The sequence below is a fragment of the Scheffersomyces amazonensis genome (genome assembly GCF_036850825.1).
Source record: "Scheffersomyces amazonensis strain UFMG-HMD-26.3 chromosome Unknown RJT21scaffold_3, whole genome shotgun sequence".
NCBI lineage: Eukaryota > Fungi > Ascomycota > Pichiomycetes > Serinales > Debaryomycetaceae > Scheffersomyces > Scheffersomyces amazonensis.
The window spans coordinates 1,574,374-1,600,442 of record NW_027042743.1 but is presented as its reverse complement, the minus strand read 5'-3'; the positions used below and the strand labels follow the sequence as shown (position 1 = coordinate 1,600,442).

The 26,069-nt window shown below is 28.7% G+C and overlaps 13 protein-coding genes and 1 non-coding gene across 14 annotated transcripts; 7 read left to right on the top strand and 7 right to left on the bottom strand. All coding sequences in view use genetic code 12, as the record gives it.

Moving 5' to 3' along the window:
- Positions 1-32: 32 nt before the first annotated feature.
- PHR3 (1,3-beta-glucanosyltransferase) lies at positions 33-1,657 on the bottom strand (the record flags this gene model as incomplete). Its single annotated transcript, XM_064885432.1, has 4 exons — positions 33-953; positions 1,021-1,281; positions 1,347-1,472; positions 1,535-1,657. 4 exons carry the CDS (start codon positions 1,655-1,657, stop codon positions 33-35), a joined length of 1,431 nt encoding a protein of 476 aa, XP_064738813.1.
- A 32-nt stretch (positions 1,658-1,689) lies between these two features.
- RJT21DRAFT_120610 (uncharacterized protein) lies at positions 1,690-3,596 on the top strand. Its single transcript, XM_064881789.1, has one exon. The coding sequence runs from the start codon at positions 1,915-1,917 to the stop codon at positions 3,163-3,165; it is 1,251 nt and encodes a 416-aa protein (XP_064738812.1). The 5' UTR covers positions 1,690-1,914; the 3' UTR covers positions 3,166-3,596.
- On the top strand, positions 3,597-6,302 carry RJT21DRAFT_120609 (putative zinc metalloprotease). Its single transcript, XM_064881788.1, has one exon. The coding sequence runs from the start codon at positions 3,677-3,679 to the stop codon at positions 6,182-6,184; it is 2,508 nt and encodes an 835-aa protein (XP_064738811.1). The 5' UTR covers positions 3,597-3,676; the 3' UTR covers positions 6,185-6,302.
- A 417-nt stretch (positions 6,303-6,719) lies between these two features.
- Positions 6,720-6,811, top strand: RJT21DRAFT_t86. The gene has a single exon. It is a non-coding gene; the product is annotated as a tRNA-Tyr (tRNA).
- A 107-nt stretch (positions 6,812-6,918) lies between these two features.
- RJT21DRAFT_120608 (gamma-glutamylcyclotransferase) lies at positions 6,919-7,800 on the bottom strand. Its single transcript, XM_064881787.1, has one exon. The coding sequence runs from the start codon at positions 7,728-7,730 to the stop codon at positions 6,954-6,956; it is 777 nt and encodes a 258-aa protein (XP_064738810.1). The 5' UTR covers positions 7,731-7,800; the 3' UTR covers positions 6,919-6,953.
- RJT21DRAFT_120607 (uncharacterized protein) lies at positions 7,801-9,141 on the bottom strand. Its single transcript, XM_064881786.1, has one exon. It carries the CDS (start codon positions 8,981-8,983, stop codon positions 7,913-7,915), a length of 1,071 nt encoding a protein of 356 aa, XP_064738809.1. The 5' UTR covers positions 8,984-9,141; the 3' UTR covers positions 7,801-7,912.
- Positions 9,142-9,269: 128 nt separating this feature from the next.
- CNH1 (Cnh1p) lies at positions 9,270-11,978 on the bottom strand (the record flags this gene model as incomplete). Its single annotated transcript, XM_064880229.1, has 1 exon — positions 9,270-11,978. One exon carries the CDS (start codon positions 11,976-11,978, stop codon positions 9,270-9,272), a length of 2,709 nt encoding a protein of 902 aa, XP_064738808.1.
- A 1,142-nt stretch (positions 11,979-13,120) lies between these two features.
- RJT21DRAFT_35830 (uncharacterized protein) lies at positions 13,121-15,010 on the top strand. The gene has a single exon (XM_064884293.1). It carries the CDS (start codon positions 13,256-13,258, stop codon positions 14,960-14,962), a length of 1,707 nt encoding a protein of 568 aa, XP_064738807.1. The 5' UTR covers positions 13,121-13,255; the 3' UTR covers positions 14,963-15,010.
- On the bottom strand, positions 15,011-16,236 carry RJT21DRAFT_35829 (H(+)-transporting V0 sector ATPase subunit d). Its single transcript, XM_064884292.1, has one exon. The coding sequence runs from the start codon at positions 16,116-16,118 to the stop codon at positions 15,060-15,062; it is 1,059 nt and encodes a 352-aa protein (XP_064738806.1). The 5' UTR covers positions 16,119-16,236; the 3' UTR covers positions 15,011-15,059.
- RJT21DRAFT_35828 (Golgi transport complex subunit) lies at positions 16,237-17,882 on the top strand. The gene has a single exon (XM_064884291.1). It carries the CDS (start codon positions 16,356-16,358, stop codon positions 17,847-17,849), a length of 1,494 nt encoding a protein of 497 aa, XP_064738805.1. The 5' UTR covers positions 16,237-16,355; the 3' UTR covers positions 17,850-17,882.
- On the bottom strand, positions 17,492-21,787 carry RJT21DRAFT_120604 (translocase). Its single transcript, XM_064881785.1, has one exon. It carries the CDS (start codon positions 21,727-21,729, stop codon positions 17,917-17,919), a length of 3,813 nt encoding a protein of 1,270 aa, XP_064738804.1. The 5' UTR covers positions 21,730-21,787; the 3' UTR covers positions 17,492-17,916.
- Positions 21,788-21,976: 189 nt separating this feature from the next.
- On the bottom strand, positions 21,977-22,887 carry SEC72 (Sec63 complex subunit). Its single transcript, XM_064881784.1, has one exon. It carries the CDS (start codon positions 22,849-22,851, stop codon positions 22,249-22,251), a length of 603 nt encoding a protein of 200 aa, XP_064738803.1. The 5' UTR covers positions 22,852-22,887; the 3' UTR covers positions 21,977-22,248.
- Positions 22,888-23,047: 160 nt separating this feature from the next.
- Positions 23,048-24,646, top strand: RJT21DRAFT_132946 (uncharacterized protein; the record flags this gene model as incomplete). Its single annotated transcript, XM_064883164.1, has 1 exon — positions 23,048-24,646. One exon carries the CDS (start codon positions 23,048-23,050, stop codon positions 24,644-24,646), a length of 1,599 nt encoding a protein of 532 aa, XP_064738802.1.
- A 61-nt stretch (positions 24,647-24,707) lies between these two features.
- HIS5 (histidinol-phosphate transaminase) lies at positions 24,708-26,060 on the top strand. Its single transcript, XM_064879823.1, has one exon. The coding sequence runs from the start codon at positions 24,815-24,817 to the stop codon at positions 26,018-26,020; it is 1,206 nt and encodes a 401-aa protein (XP_064738801.1). The 5' UTR covers positions 24,708-24,814; the 3' UTR covers positions 26,021-26,060.
- Positions 26,061-26,069: the final 9 nt, after the last annotated feature.

Below are 26,069 nucleotides of genomic sequence, written 5' to 3'. Positions count from 1 at the left end.
TATAAGAAAATCTGAATCTATACATGCTTAATTTAAGGACTCTCTTCCTGTTCAGAATCAGAATCAGAATTAGAATCTTCTGATAAGTCATCTTCGGTGTCATTATACGTACAATTGTTAAATCCCTTAATATGTGGTCTTCTCACAATATCTGTTCCTGACATAATATCAACTACTGGAATAATGGATTTTTCACCTAAATGAAGTTCACCATTTGGTTCAAAAGTTTTAAACTTTGAACTTAGCATGACAGGATCAAGATCAACATATTTACCTCTTGCAACTTGTACTCCTATTTCAATCATATCTTCGGCAAGAGTTTGGGGTATTCCCTTTGATATATCAAGGTTATCATAAGAATTATCACATATTGGTAAGGCATATTTTTGCTTTTTTAATTTGGCTTGAATTTCCTTAGCATTTCTTCTCATAGAATTAGCAACATAATTATAATTAATATCAGGTAATAATTCAAATTGAGTCTTAAGCAGAGTGAAGTCTTTAAGTAATTTAATATCACCATTTGCTAATATTTCTACCAAACCATAATTATTAGGCTCTTGACTAAATTCATAAACTAACCCACCACTGAATACATCTATCATATCAGTCGAATAAAGAGAATTAACTTCTTCGAATATTCTTGGTGACACTTCATTACATCCATATTCTGAAAAGAAAATTGGTCTATTATATTTACTATAATCTTCGACAAGTAAATTATAACCACTTGTATAAAAAGTTTGTTCTCCACACCATTGATATGAATTAATACCATAGAAATCAACAGATTCTGCTGGATTTGAATCAATACATTCAAGGTATTCAGCTAGAGGGATTCTGTATTTCAAATCATCTGCTGCAGAATATCCCACTGGAATGGGTCTAGGAGAATTATATTCTATATACATTTTTAAATCTCTTATAACTGCTTTAACATAGGCAGGAGAATTCTATAACAAAATTAGAATTAGAATAAGAATAAACATTTAGAATATAATTTAAAATTGTAGTACTTACTTTAGCAGATTGTGGATCATTAACAATCTCATTACCTGCAAAGAATCCTAAAGTATTATTGTAGTAAGAAAATTGTTCTACTACTTTAAATATATGTTCTAGATAATCAATATTATAAGAAGCCCAAGGTTCATATCTATGAAGATGTTGATTAGGTAGAGGAGAATTGACATCCAAGACTAAGTATATACCTGCTGCTGCCAACAATGACATACAAACATCATGATTGAGATCTGGATTAATTGAGTAAATACGAATTGTCTATAGGATAGTTAGTAGACCATTTCTATTTATACATTCATAAATTAATTATAGGTATTACAAACATTGATTCCTAATTCTTGAAAAAGTAGGATATCTCTAGCACATTCTTCAGGATCACTTAAAGGGTCCTTAAGACTCGTCACTCCAGAAGATCCTCCAGGTTGATAATCCACTCCTTTAATGAAAAACTATATATATATAATAAAGTTAGTATCGCTCTTATGTATTTGAAGTGTATATAGTAACTTACCGGCTCCTTTGAAACTGTGTCAACAAAATAATGACCATGAATTGTAATTGGATGAATAAAGGCCTTGGCTAATCCCCAGAGGAAAAGGAAACTTAATCCCCTACTTATAACACTATATTTCATTGTTTTTGGTGTCCCGCTATTGTTCATATGCTTTGGCGGCTGCCTGATTGAAAGAAAGTGAGGTTCGGTTTTCAGCCGATGTTGCAAAAAAGATTTAGAGCGGAAATTTAACACATGAAAAATTTCATGTGGGGTACAATTTAATTTAGAGTTGAAGCTGAAGCAACAACACCCACTTTGCTACATGTATATATTGAACTCTTAGAGTACTAAGTACAAGATACAGTTATAAGTCTGTTACCTAAGATATAAAGAGAATGACAGACAGAAAGAGCCTTCTTGCTAAGGAAATAGATCCATTCCTCAAACTGCTTACGGAAAAACAGACCGGTGCAAAGACTCCACCTATAAATGGTTTAGTTGCTGGTGTTACTACTGATAAAGAAACCATATATCTTAATGGATTCGGAACTAGAAATTTAGAGACAGGAGTTCCAATACAGCCAGATGATATAGTGAGTTTCTTTTCATGTTCAAAATCTATTACTTCTATGGCATTCTTAAAATTATGGGAAGAAGGTAAAATTGATCTTGATGAGCCAGTTAAGAAACATTTACCATTAATTGGAACTATTGGATTAATTGAACCTGATCTGGTGGATGATGAAGATGGATCCTTTACAATTCCTCCTAAACCTCCAGTGAATGAAATTACTGCAAGACAATTATTAACTCATACAGCTGGTTTCTCGTATGCATTTCTTAATTATGATTATTTCAAATTAGCTACCAAGAAAGATCTTCATATTAATGCTATTTATCCTACTTTAGAATATTTTTCAACTCATAAGATACCATTAGTTCATGAACCAGGAACTGCGTGGATGTATGGTCATAATATTGATTGGTTAGGTTTAATTATTCAAGAAGTTACAGGCAAGAAGTTAGGAGAATATATTGATGAAGTTATATTTAAACCAATTGGAATGACATCATGTACTTTTCATATTCATGATGATTCAAATATGATTAAACTGCATATTCGTAAATCAGATAAGAGCCTTAAGTTATTGACTAAATTAGGAGTAACTTTAGATCCTGAAATTGATATGGGAGGTCAGGGAATCTTTGGAAATGTGGGAGATTATTTAAAGTTCATGAGAGTTTGGCTCAATTATGGGATATCTCCTGATACTGGTAATCGAATTTTAAAGGAAGAAACAGTAAAATTTGCCATTAAAAATCATTTACCAACAGATATAGAAATGGAATTTCCATCATTATCTACTAAAATGTTTAATGATGATGAAATTCAAAGAATTACACCCGATGGATATTCTTTAAGTGGTAATGCATACAGTAGTAATGATTTACCTACTGGTAGAAAAAAGGGATCAATTTATTGGAGTGGTATGGCTAATTTATTCTTTTGGATTGATTTTAAAACAAAATTAGCTGGATTCTATGCTTGTCAAGTATTCCCATTTTTAGATCCGACATGTTATAATAATTACATTAAATTTGAAACTTTGGTCTATAAACTTGAAAAGAATTCATTAAAGTTATGAACCCCTCTAATATATATAATTAAGTACTTGACTTTTAGACTAATTTTAGATCACGTTTATGTGCCGAACAGGTGCTTCGTTTATCCAAACCTTTATTACATTTCTCCAAATTCGATTTCTTCAATTGGCACATTGAAAGCCTTACTAAGTGTAATTTAATTGATATGAATATATTTGTTAATTACTATGAAAATAAAAATTGTGGTATGAATATATTTTAATCGGTATGAATTCCGGTCCGAGATATAATCTTAAAGATAATAATTTCTATAAGTAGTGTAAGATTAGCGAGTAGTCATTTTACTACTGTGGTATGGATCCACACGACTTTTATTAAGAAAGGTTTTTTATGACTTTTTTGTTTGTTTTGTTAAGACAGACTCCCCTAAAAGAATGCGCAGTAATCGTTTAAATTTAGATTATGTGGAAGATATATAATAATTTATAATTACTATAGTATTTTGATATACTTCGATATTATAATAAAGAATAGATATATAAGAATAGTCAGATGTCACGTAGTCAGCCGTATCAGGCCTTAAATTCCGGACCATCAGATCTACCTTCATTTCCTCCTAACTATGAAGATGTAGAATCTAATTTAGCTAATGAAGTAGGTAATAGTACAAGTCAAGGAATAGAACAATTTGAAGTAGAAGATGGATATACTGAAGAAGATAATAATAATTCGAGTAATTCTGGTTTACTTTCTCGAGCTTCATTTATGACTAAAAAATTTGCATCAAATTTCAATAATAAAGTAATACATCCAGTATCACAAATAATTGATCCAATATATGAAGGTTATAAATATCTTCAAGATACTTATGAAAAGTCACTTTTAAAACTTGGAAATCCCTTAGTAGTAAAAAGATTATTATATGTAATTTTCATTATGGGATTCATATATTTTATGACAAAATATACTCAAAATGAAGGTATTAGTGGAGCTAGTGGTGGAGCATTTTCAACTGGTAAATTTTATGATATAGATAAATTAGGTAAAACAATACGAGAATATATTGATCCAAAATCTATGGAAGAAAATCTCGAATATTTTTCATCTATGCCTCATCTTGCTGGATCAAAGGGAGACTTAACATATGCTAAATATATTGTAAGTTATATGGCTAATAATGGAATTAAAAATATGGATTTTAATGAATTACAAAGTAATATTAATTATCCTGTATTTAATGATAAACAAACATATGTCAAATTATCGGATGGAAGTTTCCAAGCTAAACTTTATGAAACTGATGATACAGATATGCAATATTTATCATTTAATCCTAATTCATTAAATACTAATGAACCTATTGAAAGTGTTTATATTTATGGTAATTATGGTTCTGAAGAAGATTTTAAACAATTAGTAGAAAGTAAGATGAATTTAAAGGATGTAATATTATTATTAAATTATGGTGGATCTATGCCAGATCTGAATAAAGTTAAAGTAGCTCAACAGTTACAAATTAAAGCCATCATATTTATTTCTCCTGAAATAGAAGCTAAAATTGGAGAAGATAATACTATAAAATATGATGGATATATACAAAGACAAAATATGGGTTTAAATAGAATGAATCCTGGAGATGTTTTAACTCCTGGATGGTCCTCAGAAGATGGGTATGTTAGTAGATTACCTTGGTTCAGATCTGATATAACTCCTAAAATACCGACTATACCAATATCATATGTTGATGGTTTAGTCTTCTTATCTAAACTTGGTAAGAATGGGATTAAGTATAAAAATGGATTTTATTCAGGTATAATTGAAAATGGTCCTAAGATACAATTAGGTATTAAGAATGATCAAAGACCAACTCATCCCCTTTGGAATGTAGTTGGATCAATTCAAGGTAGGGAACAAGCAGAAAAAGGAATAATTATTGGTGCAACAAGAGATTCACTTGGTTATGGAGCCATATCTGCCAATACTGGGACTACTTTATTAGTAGAATTAATTAAAATATTTACATCTCTTCAAAGACATTATAATTGGATACCAGCAAGAACTATTTATTTTATATCATTTGATGCCACTGAATATAATTTGGCAGGATCTGCTGAATGGATTCAAAATAGAAAAGATCAATTAAAGCAACAAGGTTATGCATATATTGATTTAAGTGATGCAATTAGTGGAGATACTTTATCAATCAAATCAAATCCATTCTTTCATAAATTAATTAGAGATACCCTTAAGAAAGTTCAATCAGATGAAACTAATAATATTAATTTATATGAACTTTATAAGAAACAACATAATGGTAAGGATGATATATCTAATAATATGATAGAACAAAAAAATTATATACCATTTATTAATTTAGTGAATGTTCCTGCAATTGAAATAAAATTTTCAGGTAAGAAATATCCTAAGAATTCTTGTTATGATACTTTTGAAAATTTTAATAAATTAAACATTGATCCTTTAATGACAAAACATACACAATTGCTTGAATTAATATCTTTAATTGTATTAGAATTGGTAGAAAAACCTATAATACCTTATGATTTTAATGGATTAGCACTGTCAATTTCTAAATATCAATCAGATTTAGATAAATACTTTAAAGACTTAGTAAAGGACATAAAACAAAAAAATATTCCTCAAATGCATTTGGAATCAATTGGTAGAGCCAATGATGTATTAAAAGCTACTGGAAGAAGATTTGATGAATGGGTTGGTAGTTGGGATACTTATGTTAAAGATGCTTCTGGAATTGAACCATCTTTACTTGCTATGAATAGATGGAAATGGAATGATAATATGGTTGAATTTAATCAAATGTTTATTTCCCAAGATGCCAGTCCAAAGAGACCTGGTTATATCAACTTGCTTTTTGGAGTACCTTATTCTGCTCCAGAAGAAGATAATGGAAAATATGAATGGAATACTTTCCCAAGTATTAGGGACTATGCATTTGAAGGTGATTTTGGTAGAGCTCAACATGAGATTGATCAATTATCTAATTTATTACTTCAGGCTTCCGAGCAATTCCTTGATTTATAGAATCGTAATTCAATATATTTATTACACATAGGAATTAATTTTTGAAATATCTGTAAATAATATCATAAGGCTTAGAGTTAATTATGAAAATATTGTAGAGAGACGAAGTAGGATTATAAGCTACCATAATATTGCTATACGATTTATAGCCTTAATAATAGTATTATAGATCAGAAAAGAACATTCTAGAATTAACTTAATTTACTATAATATATAGAATTAATGGAGTTCACATCTTTTTATTACTTTTTGCAGCATTCTTGAGAAAATATATTCCATGAAAATTAAATTTTCCTTTTAAAAGTTATATTCTATGACCAACCAAGACAGATAACAGTAAGTTTGAGATTCGAATTACATAGTGATATAAGCCATATCTAAAGTAAATCATAAAAACTGCAAATACATCTTTTATATAGAAAATGAAAATTGGGATAAAGGTCGTGCCCAATGGATAAAAATCCATGCCGCAATAGTTAAAAAGTAATGTTTAACTTGTTATGATTTGCCTAGACAATTTTCTTTCAGCGAAAACCTCCCGGTGGCCAAGCTGGCTAAGGCGCGAGACTGTAATGGGTTCTCCTCAAAGTAATCTTGAGATCGGGTGTTCGACTCACCCCCGGGAGATTCGCTTCTTTTTTTTATTTTTCTTAATAAACTATTAGATTTTTGCAATACAAGTTTAGCAAATGATAATAATAATATGATAATAATAATATGATAATAATAATATACATAATCTATAAATGCAATGGGTATATATTATAAGCTAATTATGAGCTACCAAACTAACTAAATCTTCAAGATAGAAATCTCTTGATTTTCCATTATCATCGAGATGACGTACAGCATTAGCTAATTTTATTAAATATTCTGAATTTAAACCACTTGGGCCCTTAGAATGCTTTATGATATTAGAAGTATCTTGAATTGATTCAGGTCCAATAAAGGATTCATTATCTATAGTTCCTATATAAATCATTGATTCTATAAAATAATCACCTGTCTTTTCATCTATTTGAGTATGTTTAAGAACTTGTTTAGATTCTGGAGTATCTTCAGTATGAATGATATGAAATGGAACTTTATGAGTTGAATAACCATCCTGTTCACGAACATCAAGATATTCTTTCATTTCTTGAACATGCTCAGGTGATATATAATATGCGACACCCCATACTCTTAAATCATCAATGGTTAATTGACTAATTTTATGATCTATATCTTGGATAGAGAATTTTTCAGATTCAGATTCATCAAGTATTTCAGATTCATAAGGACGACCATTTAATTCATACATATGTAAATCATTATGGAATTTAGAATTTGATTTTAAATCTTTTAGTGATACTAAAGTTACAACTCTACCAGGAGATTCTGGTGTACCTCTATGATCTGAAGAACTTTGCCAAAATCTTCTTACGTAACCTTTCAAATATCCTGTAACTTTAAATGAATAAAGTGGAGGAGGCTTGAATATTAATGATCCATATCCTATGACCCAAATTCCCTGTTGAATCTCAGATGTAGTACTACTTATAGTCATAGTGGTTGAGATATACAGTTGATGATAAAAATTGTGAATATTTCAGAAAACGCCATAGTTTTGTAAATGCATACTCGCAGTCTTTTTGGCTCGAGACATAGTAGCCCCATATTAAATTCTATTAGGTATATATACATATATATAAACACATATATATATATATGTACACATTATATACTAGACTATAAAAAGCTAACTTTGAAAGCCATTCGTATTGTTTCAAGTAATCTATCCTTCAATTTGATTTGTTTTAGGTTAAGGAACTTATTTATAATGAAAAGAAGGACTATTATAATAAGAATAATTGGTGAATTCTCTTTAATATAATCTTTAATTAACCTATAAGTATAGAATAATCTTGATTTAATTTGATTTAATTGATTTAATTGACTTAAATCTTTATTTTCATTATCATTATCATTAACTAACTTTTGTTCAATCGATGAAGATGGAGAGTATTGTTTTTGAATTTCCTTGATGGATTTATATTTCAAATTCAGTTGCTTTTCACGTTCCTTTTGTTTTTCAACTTCTAGTTGTTTAGCTTCATGTTCTAATCTTTTACGTTCTAATTCTCTTTGTTTTTCCTGTTCAATAATTTCACATTTATTCTGTTGAATTTGTCTTAATTTCTTTAAATTTTCATTAATATCATCTGAATATATAGGATTTGATTGAATAACATGTTGAGATTCTTCAAATTCATCAAAAGTAGGTAATACTTCAAATACATATAAATCATTTAAACGTTTTAAATATTTATCTTCATTATGATCATTAGTTTTTAAATTAGCTGTACCATAAATTGTTCTAATTTTAGCTAAAAATGATTTATCATTAACCAATAATACTTCACGATTTGTAATGAATAATAATACATAATTATAAATAATTTCTAAAGGAATATTAATTATATCTCCTCCAAAAGATTGTTTAAATTGATTTAATAATGTATCTTGTATAATTAAATTAATGACTCGATTATTTTCAATTTGGGATAATCTAAATGATGTTCTTTTACCAAGTGCTAAACCAATTTGTGTTAAATATAATATAATAATTTTAATAAATAATCTTTCAGAAATGAGTCCCTTCAGATATTCAATTGTACTATCTTGATATAATTTATTAATTATAGAGTATGATTTATCAAAGTTCTTATTCATAAATAACTTCAACGCAAGCTTGTACGTGTCTTCTATGACACGATTAGACGTGAATGACCCTGAAGAGAATGATAGTGACAGATCCATGATGTCTAGTATAAGTATATAGTACAACACTACTTACGGAACTTAATTAGTGAGTGATAATTTATGTCGTTCGCACAACCTCAACTCTTTTTGTGGGGATGCAAGTCACCGACTACCGACAAGCCGCGGGATGGAAAAAAGCTGCAAATTAATGAAATAATTTATTATGTATATAAGGAAATAAATAGTAATAGCTAATTAGTTATAATTATATTAGTTAATATATATATAAATCAATAAAACCTTATGCTGGGGGTATTATTATCTAACTTTTATTGTGGTTTGACTAATCTTCTTCATCATCTTCATCACGAGCAGCAGGAAGTTTGCCAAGCGCAGCCAATCTTCTTCTTCTTTCAACTTCCGTTTCCATTTCATCTTCAGAATCTTCAGCATCTTCAGAGTCTTGCGACAAGTTTTCATCCTCTTCTTCTTCTTCTTCTTCTTCTTCTTCATCCCGTTCACGAATCGATGGTGACCTTCTTCTGGGTCTAATAGACAAGTACTGTTGATTTCCAGTAGCAATATTCAGATTAGTAGCAGTAGAAGTAGAAGGCTCTTGACTTGGCTTTGATTCACTAATATTAATAGTAGGTACATTCGCATTTTCATCTTTATTTTTAAATCCAACATATGCTAATGCACGTCCAACAATTGAACCTGATCTACCTCTTATTTCATTAATTTCAGGAGTATTTGTTGTATTGCTAACTGATGATTTTCTAGGTTTATGATTAATCTTAAATCTTCTAATGACTTCACCATCTAAATTCTCAACAATAATTAAATTATCCATTCTATAAACATTAACTCTTTGCTTTGGATTCTTCTTATTATACATCAGTTTTTTCTTACCACTAATTGTTCTGGATAATGCTCGATCAATAGATTTCTCATTATCCGATGAAGCGGCTTCACCACCTTCATCAGATGAGAATGAATAACGAGAAATATGACGACGAAGTGAACCTTCAGAATGAATACTTGCAGATTCATCAAGACCAGGGCCAGGAGATACACTTGGACGACGAGATGGAGAAGGTGTTGGAGATGTAGTCTTAAAAGTATCAAGAATTTCTCCATGTTGATCTTCAACAATTAATGTATCACCATCTTGAACCATGGTTGTAGGAATAGGCTTTTCAGGCTCAGATAATTTCTCACCAAATTCTTCATGACCAGATTCTTTATTATATGAAACATTGGTGGCTGCTGTTTTAGAAGATCCTTGACCAGTTGATGATGATGTATCACTTAATTTAACTGGAGATTCCTCTGCCGAAGTTGATGGTTGAGATTTACTACCCAATTGTAAAACTTCTGGTTGTGGTCTTTGTCTTTCAAAAGTTGGATTATTAATTAAATCAGGTTGATCTTGAGTTGTAACCTTTGAAAGAGTATTTTTTAATCTAGATCCTGGTCCACCAGTCTTTCTCTTTCTTCTCTTTCTTTTAGCTCCACCAGCAGGTCGAACTTTTATACCACTAGTTTCAATACTATTAGATCTTGAAAAATTTGGTGGAGCATCAGTATCTATTCTGCTTAAAGAAATAGATTCATTTTTTTCTAAATCATTTAATCTAACTTTTTCATTTAATCTATCAAACCATGAACCAGGTTGATCATTATTTTCAGTAATTGTAAATGACAAAGTTATTGCCATTTTATTTAATCTTCTACCAAGGGTTAAAACTGCTACTGAAGATCCATGAACTACAATTGAAGTTATTACAATAAAACATACTAAAGGCCAAAGGGTAGCAATTAATTGATAATGAGGATGAGATTCATTAGGTAATTCAGCCAAGGGAGTTTCTTCAGTTGTATAATGAGCTTCTAAATCTTTACGAGCTAAAATAGCTGCAAATACAGCTCCTACACCAATTGGACCAAAATGTCCACAAAATAATGCATCGTTCCAAGTTTTGACATCAGGAGTAAATGGTTTTAAAGCTAAAACGGCAGGAACTCTTCTTAAAAATACAATAACAATTGCTAAAATAATTAATCTCCAAACATCCAAGCCAAGTGCACCATTATTAAATTGAGGCCAAGGTATAATAGCTCCTAAATAAACAAAAAATGCTAAATTTAATAATAAATCTATTACTGTTGATACATGAGATTCTTCAGTTTTTTTAGCAAATTCTCCATTCCAACCAAATGATGTACCAGCTGCAAATGAAACTAATAAATCATCAACTCCTAACATTGAACCAATACCAGCAGAATTAAAGGCTAAAAATATAAAAATTGCAAGAAAAGATTCTCTATCAATTAAATTTTTTGTTTCTGCAAATGCTACTAATTTTCTTAATGAATAACCAATAAATGTACCTAAAATACAACCAAAGATACATTCCCATAATATGGTTAAAGTTATCCAATCTTTTATAATTATTCCTGGTTGACCAGGATATAAAACTAAATTTAATGAAAGATAAATAAATGGAAATGCCATTCCATCATTACAACCTGATTCAGCCGATAATAAATTTCTTAAATGACCAGGAACTCTTTCAGCAAATTTCCCCTTACCAACAACTGCAGCTGCTAAAACAGGATCAGTAGCTGTTACACAAGCACTTACTAATAATGCATCACTAAAATTAAAATGGGGGATTAAAACCCAAATAAATAATCCAACAATTAACCAACCACAAGTCATTACAGGTAATAAAAATATTGCAACTGATAACCAATGCTTTTTCATATATTTTCTTGGTAATTCGACAGCTACAGCAACTATTTGAATACACAATACTATTCGACAAATTTCAAGAGTTATATAATCAGTATTACCCCAAGTAACTGGATTAAACCATCCAAGACAATGAGGTCCTAGTATAAGACCTGCTATTGTTGCAACGGTTGCTTCACCAATATATAATCTTTCTTTAACAAATAATGATACAAGAGAGAATAGAGTACTAAATATCCCCACACAAGCATACGCTATATGAGGAGTTTCAAGCTCTAATTGACTCCACACCATTATGATATTTAATTAAATGAATTTGATATATTTATGAAATTTTTATTAAATTATTATGGATATGATATGATACTATATGATATTGTATGATATATATATGATATTATGTTATGTAAGATAATGCTACTTTAGCACTTTTAATAATGAGACATTTGCTGGAAAAGTATAAATAGTATAAGATGGGAAATAAGATAGAATGAAAATCAGGAAATAATAATATTTATAAATTTATAAATTTAATAAATTATAAAATTTTCTGATGTAATTTAAATTAGAATTTAGATTTTATGGAGATAAGCTGAAGTTTTTGTATTATTGATGCAGAGAATGTTCTGTACGGTGTTTATTGTTTTAATGAGGCAATTGAGTACTTGTTACTATGACTATATACATGTACAAGATTAATGTATGTATGTTAAGTATATTATACTTTTTTTAATCGACTAATGGGCTCCATCGAATTAGTTCAATAACTACAAATTACAATTCGAATTCCTTCGTGTCCATACGATATATGGCACAAATACTATACATTTATTTTGTTTTGTTTGTTTCTTGGCATTCAGGCTGAACAAAGAATGTCAACGATACACAAACGTTTTCTATCTGGGTATGGATATAGGTATGGGTATGGATGTATGACCACTATAACTACCCAATGTTTTCAACTATTCTTACTTTGAAATATAACGATAAGTTGTAGTAGTTACTTCATGTCGCATTGGCAGTGGTGCAACGCATCTCCGATAAAGAAAAGTAAATGAGTATTAATATTTCGCAGAAGGTTACATCAAAGCTTTATTATTGGCATATGGTTAAGTAAAGTCCAACAGTCGCCATTTTCATCCTCTCGGAATGACTCTAACATAAACTTCAGCTTAATCTCTATATGAAAGTGCTCAATTGTAGACCTGTAAGTATATTATAAAATATCCATAACAAGTTCTTTGACATTTTATAGATTCAATTCCTTATATAAGATACAGGTATTCCCATGAATAGGGATAGAATTACTGTGGAATTTCACACTTAGTTTATTGATCAAATTGAATAATATCTACCATCCATGAAGTAATGCTCTGATATGGTGAATTGAGAATAAGACTAGCTCAATATAGTAGACTAGGAGTTATGTAGAAATTAACCATGGGTGAGAGACATTTAAATGATTGCGAATTATTTGTGATCTGCGACATAGACTACGACACGTCCAACTACAAATAGTTTATTCTTAGCTTAAACTATCTGATTCTACTTAAGAGACAGTAGCCAAACTCATGTCTCAATTATTCTTACCGAGTCAGGAAGAAGAAGAACCAGTAGATAATAATAATAATCATAATAATAATAATAATAATAATAATAATAATAATAATAATAATAATAATAATAATAATAATGAAATTTCATCTCATAATAAAAGCCATACATTCAAAGCTTCCACTAGTCAAATATCTCATATAGCAGATATACTTTCATGTTTAACAGCCATTAATTCTCAAGGTTTACTCATAATATCTCAAAATGGTATAACCATATATACTGAATATAATCATGTATCAAATGTTCAATTAAATATCGATCCTACATTATTTTCTCAATTTAATTTTATATATAATGAAAATGCCATTGATGAATTAGGTGAAGATTTACGTTTAGGAGTTGATATAGCTTTAATTAGTGATGCATTTAATTCTGTATCTTCTTCTATAGTTAATTCCAATTCCAAATTAAAGGCATCTAATTCAAATTCCAATCATTATAATAATTCAGTAACTATTAATTCTAATTCTAATTCAAATTTAAATTCTTCTACTACTGATAATGTCACTTGTTATATAACATATAATGGTCATGGTGAACCATTAATTATTGAATTTGAAGATAATCTTATGAGTGAAAAAATTGAATTTTTAACATTTCTTATTGATATGAATTATCCTTATGATTTTGAACCTGATAGTGAAACTAATGATAATACTGATTATTTACTTATAAATCATAATGAATTACAATTTGAATTAATGTTAAAAAGTGATGTATTTTCCAATTTACTTCAAGATTTAAATCAAATTAATACAACAGATTTATATATACATGTATCTAATGAAATAAGATCACTTGGAAATAATAAACAAAAACAAAATAATCGAAAGAAGATTAAATTTATTGATAATCAATTGAATTTTATTTCAAATGGTCCAATAGGTCATCTGAAATTAATCTTTCCTAATGAAAGAACTATTCTTGAACAACTTAAAATATATTCCACATCACCATCTACATCTTCATCTACTCCTCATGCACAAATCCATTCATCTATAATATCATGTTATAATTTCTCAACATTTATAAAGATTATTAAAGCCAGTAAACTCTCTTCCAAATGTAAGATTTCCAAAGATATTAATGGGATACTATCAATTCAATTCTTATGTAAAAATCCTCAATTGGTTAATTATACAGGTACTTTAATTACTTTTAATATGTTAGAATCAATGAGTTTAATTAATGATGAGAATTCTAATGATGATGATGGAAATTCAGTTAACATAATTAATAATATCTTTGATGATGAGAGTTATGATTATATAAAGAGATATAATGGGAATAAAGAAGTTGTAAGTGCTGCTTCTGATTATCAAATGATAGCAGAAGAAGAAGAACAAGAAGATGAAAAAGACGAAGAAGAAGATGAACAACAATATCAAAATGATGATGATTCAAATCGCCCTACAAGACCAACACTTTCATACGCATCATTCCGAAACGTTTCTGCATTAAACAACTCAGCTACGGCTAATGCTCAAAATGGTACAATACAAGTTAACGATACTATTCATGAATCAGTAGAGCCTCGACCTCCTCCGAAGAAATCTAGTCGTAAAAAGTCCAAGAATAATAAGAATAATAAGAATAATGAAGAGAAAGATGAAGAAATCAAAACTGTTGGTGGAGCAGTTGAAATACCATTATTTTTATAATATTATAATTAAAATTAAAATTTGAATTGTATTTATGATATATGATAATTTTATACTTATAAGAAACAACTAATATGAAGAAATAAATTGGATAGAATTAATAAACAGATATATAATTATCGATTCTGTTTTTTTGATTTTGAGCTATACATTCAGCAATCCATGTAACATTTCTAATTTCTTGTTCTTTAGATCTTAACCAAGCCCAAACAGTCGATAAAGTAAATTGTTGAGTGAATGCATTTTTACAATATTGCATTTCTAATAAATAAAACCAATCTTCCAAATTCTTTGGTCCACTACCAGAACCATTATCACCATCACTAAATATATCTTTATATTCTCCAATATTTTCAACAATTGATTTTAATTGTTCAAAATCATCAACTTGAGCTAATTCATTATGATAAGTTGGATATAATTTTCCATAATTTGGTAATAAAGAAAGTTTATTTTCTGTAGTTAAATCAGGATTATTTAAAGAATTTAATGAAATATTAATAACTCTTTTATCAGCTTCAAAATTTAATAATCTTAACATAATTTCTTGATCAGGATTTGTAAATTCTTGTTCAATAAATTCAACAAATGATTCCAAATAATTTTTATATAATCTATTTCTAATAATTTCAATATTTAAATCATCTAAATCTTCAGCTGTTAAACAATTTTTAAAAAATGGTGCTAATGGTGTATCAATTAATACGGTATTATAAAGACTTTCAATATCAGTTGCAATTGATAAAGTTGGTAAAGTATCAAACCAACCTAATGGATGACATTTAGATAAAATTTCCGATCTATCTCTTTCATGTAATGTTCCAGTAATCATTAATGAAACATTATCAATCATATAACCATAACTAATATAATCTAAAAATTTAGTTAATTTCCCACTTGAATTGGATTTTAAATATTGAAATTGTTGATATAATTTTTTTGATAAATTATCTTGAATAATACTTGTACTTAAAATTCCTGAATAAGATGCTAAAAAATTCCCATAATCGGTTGAAGATAATTGTAATTTTAAATCTTCTAAATTATCACATTGAGTAAGATTAACATATTGATTAGAACTTAATAATGCACTCTTATAACCTCGAACTATTCCTTCAACATATCCATAATTAACATTGAAAAATAACCCTTCCATCTTAGCACTATTATTTTTCTATCAATTAATTGAACCAATATAATTAAACTATAAAATAAAATTAACTTGACTTAACTTAAGTCTCTTCCTCGAAGTCCCTTTATCGAACAAAATTATGGGTGAGTGTATGAGGGGGGCGTGTATGTAACAAAATGGATTTATCACGAAAAGAGTTAACACGCTATAAAGTACTGTCAAATTTGATGTTATATAGAGTATGGGATAATATAATAAAATATGTCTGATATATTGTTGGATACTCTAAAATCTGGACTAGAACCAGAATTAATTAAGTATCTTGAATCAGATACTCAATTGAGGCAGAGTTCAGAAAAGTACTTACAAGATCTATTAATTAATGATGAATTATTGTCAACAGAAGTATTTACTACGACATCAATTTCTAGTGCGACATCACGAGATGGAGATAATAATAATAATAATAATAATAATAATAATAATATTAATAACCATAATAATAATGGGGTGGAGAAAAAAATTACGTTAACAGAAGAGATTGCGGAATTAGATCGTCAACAGCGAGAAATTAATATTAAGTTAGCATCATTAACTAATGAAAATCGAGAATTAATTATAGATATTAGTAATGATTTACATCATATAACTGATAATATTGATGTAGATTATAATAAAGAAATTGATTCTATGTTAAAAGTTCTTGATATTCAAACATCATCATCATCATCATCAATTCATCCTAATAAATTTCAAATAAGTATTAATGAAAAATTAACTAATGCTATAAAGATTAATAATTCAATATTATCAAATATTGATTCAGTATTAGATATTTTAGAATTACCAACTTTATGTAAATTATGTATACTTCAAGGTAATTATCAAGAATCACTTGAAATATCAATGTTAACTCAAGCTTTAATTATTAGATTTCCTAAATTATCTATATTTCAAAAGATTCAGAATCAAGTTGAACATGAATTAAGAATGATGGTTAAGGGATTAATTAAATTATTAAATACTAATTTAAAACAGAATAATATATTAAAGATCTTTCAAATTTTAAATAAATTAGATATAGTTAATACTACTAGCCTGTCAACCAATTTATCATCAACATTCTCCATAAAATCCAATTCAACTAATAAACAACAACAAAAGGATAAATTACTTAAAATCATATTTCTTAATGCTAGATACAAATTTATAACTGATGAAATATCGAATTTAAAACCATTAATAAAATTCAATAAATTGACTTATTTAAAACGATTTATTGAAGTATATAGAGAATTCATATTCAATTCATTATCAATTTACTATGCCATATTTAATTCTTCAACTGCTAGTACTACTACTAGTACTACTACTAGTACTACTACTAGTACTACTACTAGTACTACTACTAGTACTACTACTAGTACTACTACTAGTACCACTACTTCAGAAGATGATCTTTTAATTAATCAATTTATACGAAGTCTAGCTAATCAATTATCTTCAAGTTTAATTGAATATTTACCAGAAATAATTCAAACTAAACAAGATGATGAATTTGATTCAGATATAGATTTGCAAGGTCAAAAGGATGGACTTATCTTACAAATAATTTATTTATGTAAATCATTAGCTAAATTTAATGCTGATTTCGAATCTGTTATACGATGGAATTTATGTTATATCGATAATCCCTTAATAACAGAAGAAGATTGGGAAAGAAACCTAATTAAAGTTAAAAAATTTAGATATTAATCTAGTATTGATAATACAAATTTATGAAATAAATAAAACACACACACACACACACACACTACTCCTACTATTGTAAGGAATTTAATCCAAATAAAAATCCTAATTCTCTTGTACCAAGACGTGAAACTGATTTCATACCTTTCTCATCAAGAGCGGCAGATATCAACATCTTCTTCTTTTCTTGTAATTCCATTATACGACTTTCAACTGTCAGAGTTATTAATATTCGATGAACAAATACTTCTCTTTCTTGTCCAATTCTATGAGCTCTATCCATAGCTTGTTCTTCAACAAATGGATTCCAAAATGGATCCATTATAATTACATGAGATGCACATGTTAATGTAAGACCAACTGATCCTGCTCGTAAAGAAATTAATAAAACTTTAATATTTGATTGATAAAATTTCTTAATAGTACTATTCTTTGAATCTACTGACATGGTACCATCATATCTTAAAAATTCAATATGTTCACGTTTTAAAACTTTTTCCATAATATCAAATAAAGTAGTAAATTGTGAAAATATAATAACTTTTTCATTACCATAATCTTTAAAAATTGATTTTAAAAGTTCCATACATTTTTCAATTTTTATTGAAGGAGTTAATCCTCCATCTCTTTGAACCAATTTATTTATCATCAGATGATTTGAATCATTATTACTATAATAAACACTACAAAATTGATTCATTCTACCAATATCATACATATCAATATGTCTTTTCTTAAAAAGAACATAATCAATAACTTGAGTTTCTTTACAAGGTTTGCCACATTCTTTACAACTAGTTTGACGAATTCCTCGATTATCTTCATCAGTTGTATTATATTCAAAAAGTGAATCAACACATCCTTGACAAAGAACATGTCCACAACTTCCTAATATTGATATAGGATCTTCTGAAGAAATATCTGTAAAACAAATAGGACAAGTTAAAGCATCTTCTTCTGCTACTGAATATTCTGTACTTATTTGGGCAAGTAAATCAGGTTTAATATCCGATTTAATAATATCAGGTTTAATATCCGATTTAATACCAGTATTAATTTCATTAGACGATTTTGATTTAGAATTATAATTAACTTTCTTAATTCTTTCAATTGCTTGAGGTTCTAACATGGATAATTGTTTTAACATTTCTGGCCAATTTTTCTTCTTTGAACCGGAATTATCTTCACTCTTAGATTTCATTTCTCCAATTTCAACTAAATATTGATGACAACATGCTTGACGTAATCTTAAAAGTAAAGTTAAAATACTTGAATAAAGTCCAACTTTCTTTTGACTCATTAAAGTTTGAGCTTTACTTTGAATCCCCAGTTCTAAAGATTCATAAAATGATTTTTCCTCTTTATCCATTTCAACAAAATCAGATATTACATGTTTTTTAGGTAATGATAATATTGGTTTACCATCAATTAATGAATCTTTTGTTCTTCTTAATAATATTGCTTTTAAAAGTGCTCGTAATTTCTTCATACTATTATCTTTATCAAATTCATCATAATCTCCTCCTTTAAGTGGTAAAACAATATCAGTTCTAAATTTATATTCAACATTATAAGGTCTAATCTTAAGAAATCTTAAGAAAGGATATAATTCTTCAACATTATTTTGAATTGGAGTACCACTTAAACAAAATCGAGATTCTGCCTTTAAATAAGTTACAGCTTTTGATGCTAAAGATGATTTATTCTTAATTTGTTGAGCTTCATCTAAAACAATTCTATGAAATAATGCATCTTTTGAAAAAAATGGTGATATATAACTTTTACCTCCTGATGAACTTGGTGGCATATAAACTGCTGATTGTTTTTTATCAGTAGTTTGTTCTAATGATTCTTTAAAATGTTTTTTCCATTCGGATGATAATGTACCATAAGAAGTTAATATTACATCATATCTTTCAAGTTTTGAAAATGATGAAAGAGATTTTTTATCATTACCATGAAATATAGCTACTCTTATTAATATATCACTTTTAAGTTTTGATTTTATTTCTGCATCCCATTGTCTTAAAAGTGATACTGGAGCTATAACAAGGGTTGGAGATTGATTTTCAACTTTATTAACTATAATTAATGCTATGGTTTGAATGGTTTTTCCAAGTCCCATATCATCAGCAAGTATCCCACCTTTAGAATTGGAAATTTCCATTCTTTTTAACCAAGTTAATCCCATTCTTTGATGTTTCATTAAATTAATTGAAAGTTCTTTAGGAGTTGGTTCTAATCCTTCAACTAAATCTTCATCAGGTCTTATATTATCAATTAATGTTTGTAAATCTTTATTATCAGTATAAATATTTGCCAGATATCCTACAAGGGGTAAAGAATCTTGAATATCTTCATCTTGTAAAGAATCTTCAATATATGATGGTCTACCATTTACTTGTAAATTAGTTGGAGGAAGATTATTACCTAATAAAGTATTAGCATGATTCATTGGATTAATTCGATGTCTAATTTCACTTTGTCTGGCTTGAAAAGTTTGAATTTGATTAAGAATTGATCGAAATTTATCCATAGTATGTTTTAACATATTACTTATATGAGAATGATTAGCTTTATATCTATGAACTTCTGATTCCTTGGCAGTTAAAAGATTTCTAATATCTTGATTTAATCCATTAGCTGCATCAGTACTTAATATATTATTTAAATCAGTTATCTTTATATTAGCTTTTTGAATCTTTTCTGACCATTCCTTTTGTTCTTTAGCAAGTTGAACTACTGATCTTCTTATCATTTCTTGTTCTTTAGATAAATTATGAATTCGACTATCTAATTCTTTTAATTCATGACTACTTACTTGAAATCCGGGATCTGAAACATGAGGAACAGGTGCTGGTCTATTAAATAATGAATTTTCTGTCAGTATATTACCATTTGGATGAATTGAATCAGGTGGTGGTTCAAAAGCTGGAACTAAACTGTTATAATTAAACACATCATTATGTCTTTTAAACTCAGACGGTTTGAAATGTGATACTTTCTTGGCTTCTTCTTCATCTATAATCATAAGATCATCATCTGAATCAATAACTTCATCTTCTTCAGGTTGAGGAGGAGGTTGAACTCGAGCATCAAGTAAATCAGAAAGAGTGTACATTTTAGTAGGATTCATTAATTCATTTCTACTACTGGATTCATCATCACTCGAACTTAGAGAGATAATTTCTATATCATCATTACTAGTATTATTAGAATTATTTCCATTAAATGACATCATAATAGGCATATTAGATCGATTTTGATTATGATTATGATTGTTATTATTCCTAATAAGACTTTGATTTTGATTATTAGTTCGAACTAATGCTTGATTTTGATTTTGATATTGATTCTGATTTTGTATTTGATTTTGATTTTGATTTTGTATTTGCATTTGCATTTCAGGTTTGCTTCTTTGTGGTTGAGCTTGTAGTTGAGTACTTGGAACTTGTACTATTGATGGAGACTTATCTGAGGGGAAGTAACCAGGAAATTGGGATATATCAGAAGATTCGGTTGGGAAATGGCCGGGGAAATTAGATAAAGGTGTAGAAGTGGTAGTAGATGATTGACCAGAGGGTACTGGTGATACTCTTGGATTAAATCCACTAGTGATATGATTATGTCTTGGAGCAGAAGTTAGTGATTCTAATCGATGTCGTTGTCTTCTACCGGGGTTTGAACCATTCTCTATTGATCTTGAAGTGACCGGAGGTTCTATTACGTTTATACTTATACTAGATGAAGAGTTAGTAATAGGAGGACTCTCTCTTATTGAGCTTGTTTCTGAGTTGATTACGCTATTATCATTAGATTCAAACTGAGGTCTATCACTATAGGCATTAGTATTAGTATTAGTATTGGTATTAGTATTGATATTCATACTATTGATATCATTACCATTACCATTACCATTACTATTGCTATTGCTATTGCTATTGCTATTGCTATTGCTATTGCTATTGCTATTAGACTGATTATGTATACGATCCCTTAGTAAATCCAAAAGGGCCCTTTGTCCAATATCGTCTTCCATATCTTCGTCCGAAGACGAGAGATATATAACTCCGTCATTTGCCATATTTGGCCTGTGTATAGTATTAGTATTCAGTAATTTGTTAGTTACAGCTGGAGTTAGATCACTATCGTTAATATTCACTATATACGCGATGGAAAATTTCCCTTTTGGAAAGTTTGGTATTTGATTATATAACCACTACTAATATACATTGAAACAGTAACAAGAGGTATTGTATAGAGAATACCGAATACCTTTACAGTACTAAATAAGTACATAATTAAATAAGTATATAGTCAAATAAATATATCATATGATATGACTAATAATCAAAATCAATTACCTCCCTCATTATAAGGATAATATGATACTCATATTATAATCCTAAAGATAATCACCATTTTCTTCTAAAATCTTATCTAAAACAATAGTTAATTCAGCCTGTAATCTATCATTATTTTCATCAAATGCTAAACCTCTTTGATAATCAGCTCTTGCAGCTTCATAATTTCCTAAAAAGAAATTAGCTACACCTCTTCTTAAAAAATTATCAGGAGTATTCATCATCATACCAATTAACATATCTGAATCATTATAAGCTTTTAAATATTCTTTAGTCTTTAAATATGCATCAGATCTACTCATAAGAAATAAACTAAGTTCTTGTAATGTACCTTGAAATGATTCAAATTTATGCCTTCTTAAAATCATTTCTATACCAATAGAAAATTGTTTAGCAGAATCTTGAAATTTCCCACTTTTAAATGCTTGAACTCCACTTTCATATAATCTTTTAATCATTTTACTCATATCTTTATTAAAATTTTCTGGAGTTGGAACTGGTGGAACATCCGATCCGTTCGCTATTATTTCTTGAGTAAGAGTATTTAATTGATCAATTTCTAATTTAAGTTCAGAAGAAATATCTGCATCTTCTGGAACTACAAGCTTCTTGGTCTTGGGATCGTAACTTATCGCAACACTCATACTTATCTTTATATATTATTATTATTGTTATTGAATAGATTCCCTAATAAGCTAACTAATATAACAACGAAGTAATAAATTTTCTTTGCCGGTGTCGTGTTGAGAATCACCGACACAAAATTGCAAGATTAGGATTGCAAAAAATCTTGTGTGAGAATGAAACATTACCGCTGATGAAGCTAATAACAATATATTTATGGTTATGGTTATGTATATGATTAATCAAATTAATCAAGTTGATGATGCTGTCTCATTTGTATCCGGAAGTTCCATTTCACCACCTGTAATTGAAAATGTGGAGAACAATATATTAAGGTTTAGAAAAACCAATAGGAACCCCACAAGGTTAGAGTTCAATGAGACCAATGATGTTAATGACAACGAGAATATTGTTACAAATGAGGAAGATGGTCCAAAAGTTAAGAGTTCAGAATCGAATTGGGACAAACTTTTCCCAACGACTATAGATGATGATATTAACGCCGATAATGTAAGCCAGACTTCAACAATCTTTAATAGTTTTACTGCTCGGAAACCAAAGGGTCCAAAATTCTCAGTAACCGATCAAACTACTCCTACAATCGAAAACAGTAAAAAGGATGATTATTTACCAACTTTGCAAATACCGGAAGGCAAGAAATTTTCAATAATGAATACATTTGGATTTAATCTGAATGTCAAAGCAGATGATCATAATAAGAAAACAGAAACTCATGAAAATCTTTCACAATCTCCTTTTTCATCCATAAAGAAAGCAATAATGAACAACTTTCAATCTAATCCAGATATTCCAAAATTAGAGAAAGTTGAAGAAGTCATAAAATTAGGACCTCATGAAAAGAAAAGGGTTTCAGTAAATAGTATTTTGGAATTTTATGAATCTCCTGCCAGTGAGAGTGCAAAATTTGAAGATGGTGTATTTTCTCCCAAAACCCATAGACATAAACTAAAAGATTTAGAAAAGTTGGAATTAGTTAATTTATCAAATAATCAAGATACCTTTAGAGGTAGAATTTCAAAGAAACGTCATGACTTTTCTCCTAGAAAGTATTTTAGAAAGATGCTTTACTCCCAAGATGATAAATTAGACAATACATCTAAATTTCTTAAACAATCTTTAGATGCTTCTAAGGATACTATTCTTATAGATGAAATTGAACCTGAGAAGTATGACCTCTACCAAGAAATTACCAAATCACTAAATTTATATTATACAAAGGGAAATCTTCCAGAGATGACTCCAGAAAGCTTGTATTATATCTTTAAATGTGTAGAAAAAGATGCTGAAATGAAGAGAAAAAGGATAGAAAATGAAATTCACGATGTTATTGAAAGTCGAGAGGCTTCTACTCTTAATGATTTAGTTAAAAGAGTACAATTAAAAATTGATGCTGCATCAAAGAGTTACATTGCAAAACAAGGAAATAAATATACACAAGTTAATGATAAGATAATTGTCGAAGATGGTATACTAAAACCAAATTCTAATGATAAAGAAAGAAATTCGTCAATTGAAGATGATACTATAATAAATGATTTAATAGAAGGTGTTAATGAAGATTCTAATTCTGGACTCAAACTGAATTCAATTGAAGGAAATGAGAACTCGACTAAGGCTGCAAAAAATTCGAAGTATGATTCTGACTCTGAAGAAAGCGAGAAAGATTTTGATCATGATTCACAAATACAATATTTATCACCATTGTTTTCTGATAAAAATTATAATCAATTTTTAAGAATATCCCAAGAGTCAGAACTTGATTCAGGATTCTTTACGGCTGGGGTTAATAATTAGTTCTACTTATCTATTACCTAAATAGGGAAATCGCGCTTAATAAAAGTAAGAGTCATATTGACTCGATAAAAAAAAAAGAGAGACATTCTAAATTTTTCAGTCAAAATTCATATAACTACTACTTTAAGCAAGAATAAATTATATCAGTAATCAAGTGGATAATTAACAATGTTTGATTTGAAAAAAGTAGTAAGGCCCAATATATTATCACTCGAACCTTATAGGTGTGCCAGAGATGACTTTAAAACTGGGGTATTATTAGATGCCAATGAGAATACCTATGGACCAGCATTAACAACCTTAACAGAAGATGAGAAATCACTTGAATTAAATAGATATCCTGATCCACACCAAATCGAATTGAAACAACAAATCATTGAATTCCGTAACTCTCAACCTAATAAATTTCTTAAAGATTTTGAAAAATCAAAGTTAAAACCTGAAAATTTATGCCTTGGAGTAGGTTCAGATGAAAGTATTGATTTATTACTTCGATGTGTATGTGCACCTGGAAAGGAAAAGATGTTGATATGTCCTCCTACTTATGGAATGTACTCAATTTGTGCTACTGTTAATGATGTGGAAATTGTTAAAGTTCCATTACTTTATCCATCATTTCAAGTTGATATCTCTAGTGTGGTTGATAAGGTAGTCAAAGATTCAAGTATAAAATTAGTATATTTAACATCACCAGGTAATCCTACTGGTAAATTACTTGCAGTTTCAGATATCATTGAATTATTGGAAAAGACCTTAGCTGCCAATTGGCAAGGATTAATTGTTGTAGATGAAGCTTATATAGATTTCACATTGGATCCAAATTCAAAATATAGTGAATCAGTTTCCACCTTAGTTAATCAATATCCAAATTTGGTTGTATTTCAAACATTATCAAAATCATTCGGATTAGCTGGTATTAGATTAGGTATTACTTATAGTTCTACTGATTTGGCCTATTTCTTGAATGCCATGAAATATCCTTATAATATTAGTTCATTAACTTCTAATGTTGCTAAAAGAGCTACTAGTTTAGACTCCGGATTACATATAATGGCCGAGTATGTTGCCAATACTATTGAACAACGTCAATTAGTTTTGGATAAATTACAATCAATTGAAGGAATTGGTAGAAATATCGGAGGATTGGATTCTAATTTTATATTGGTTGAAGTATTAAACAAAGAAGGTGTACCATCTAATGAAGTTGCTCAACAACTATACAACACTTTGGCTGTAGATAATGAAGTTGTGGTTAGATTTAGAGGTAAAGAATTAAATTGTACTGGAGCTCTCAGAATTACAATCGGTACTGAACAAGAAAACAAAATTTTAATAGAAAAAATTGCTCAAGTCTTAAAGGCAATTAATAAGTAGAGAAGCTAGTCTTTATCATACATATTCTAATAGATAATTGTTAATAAAT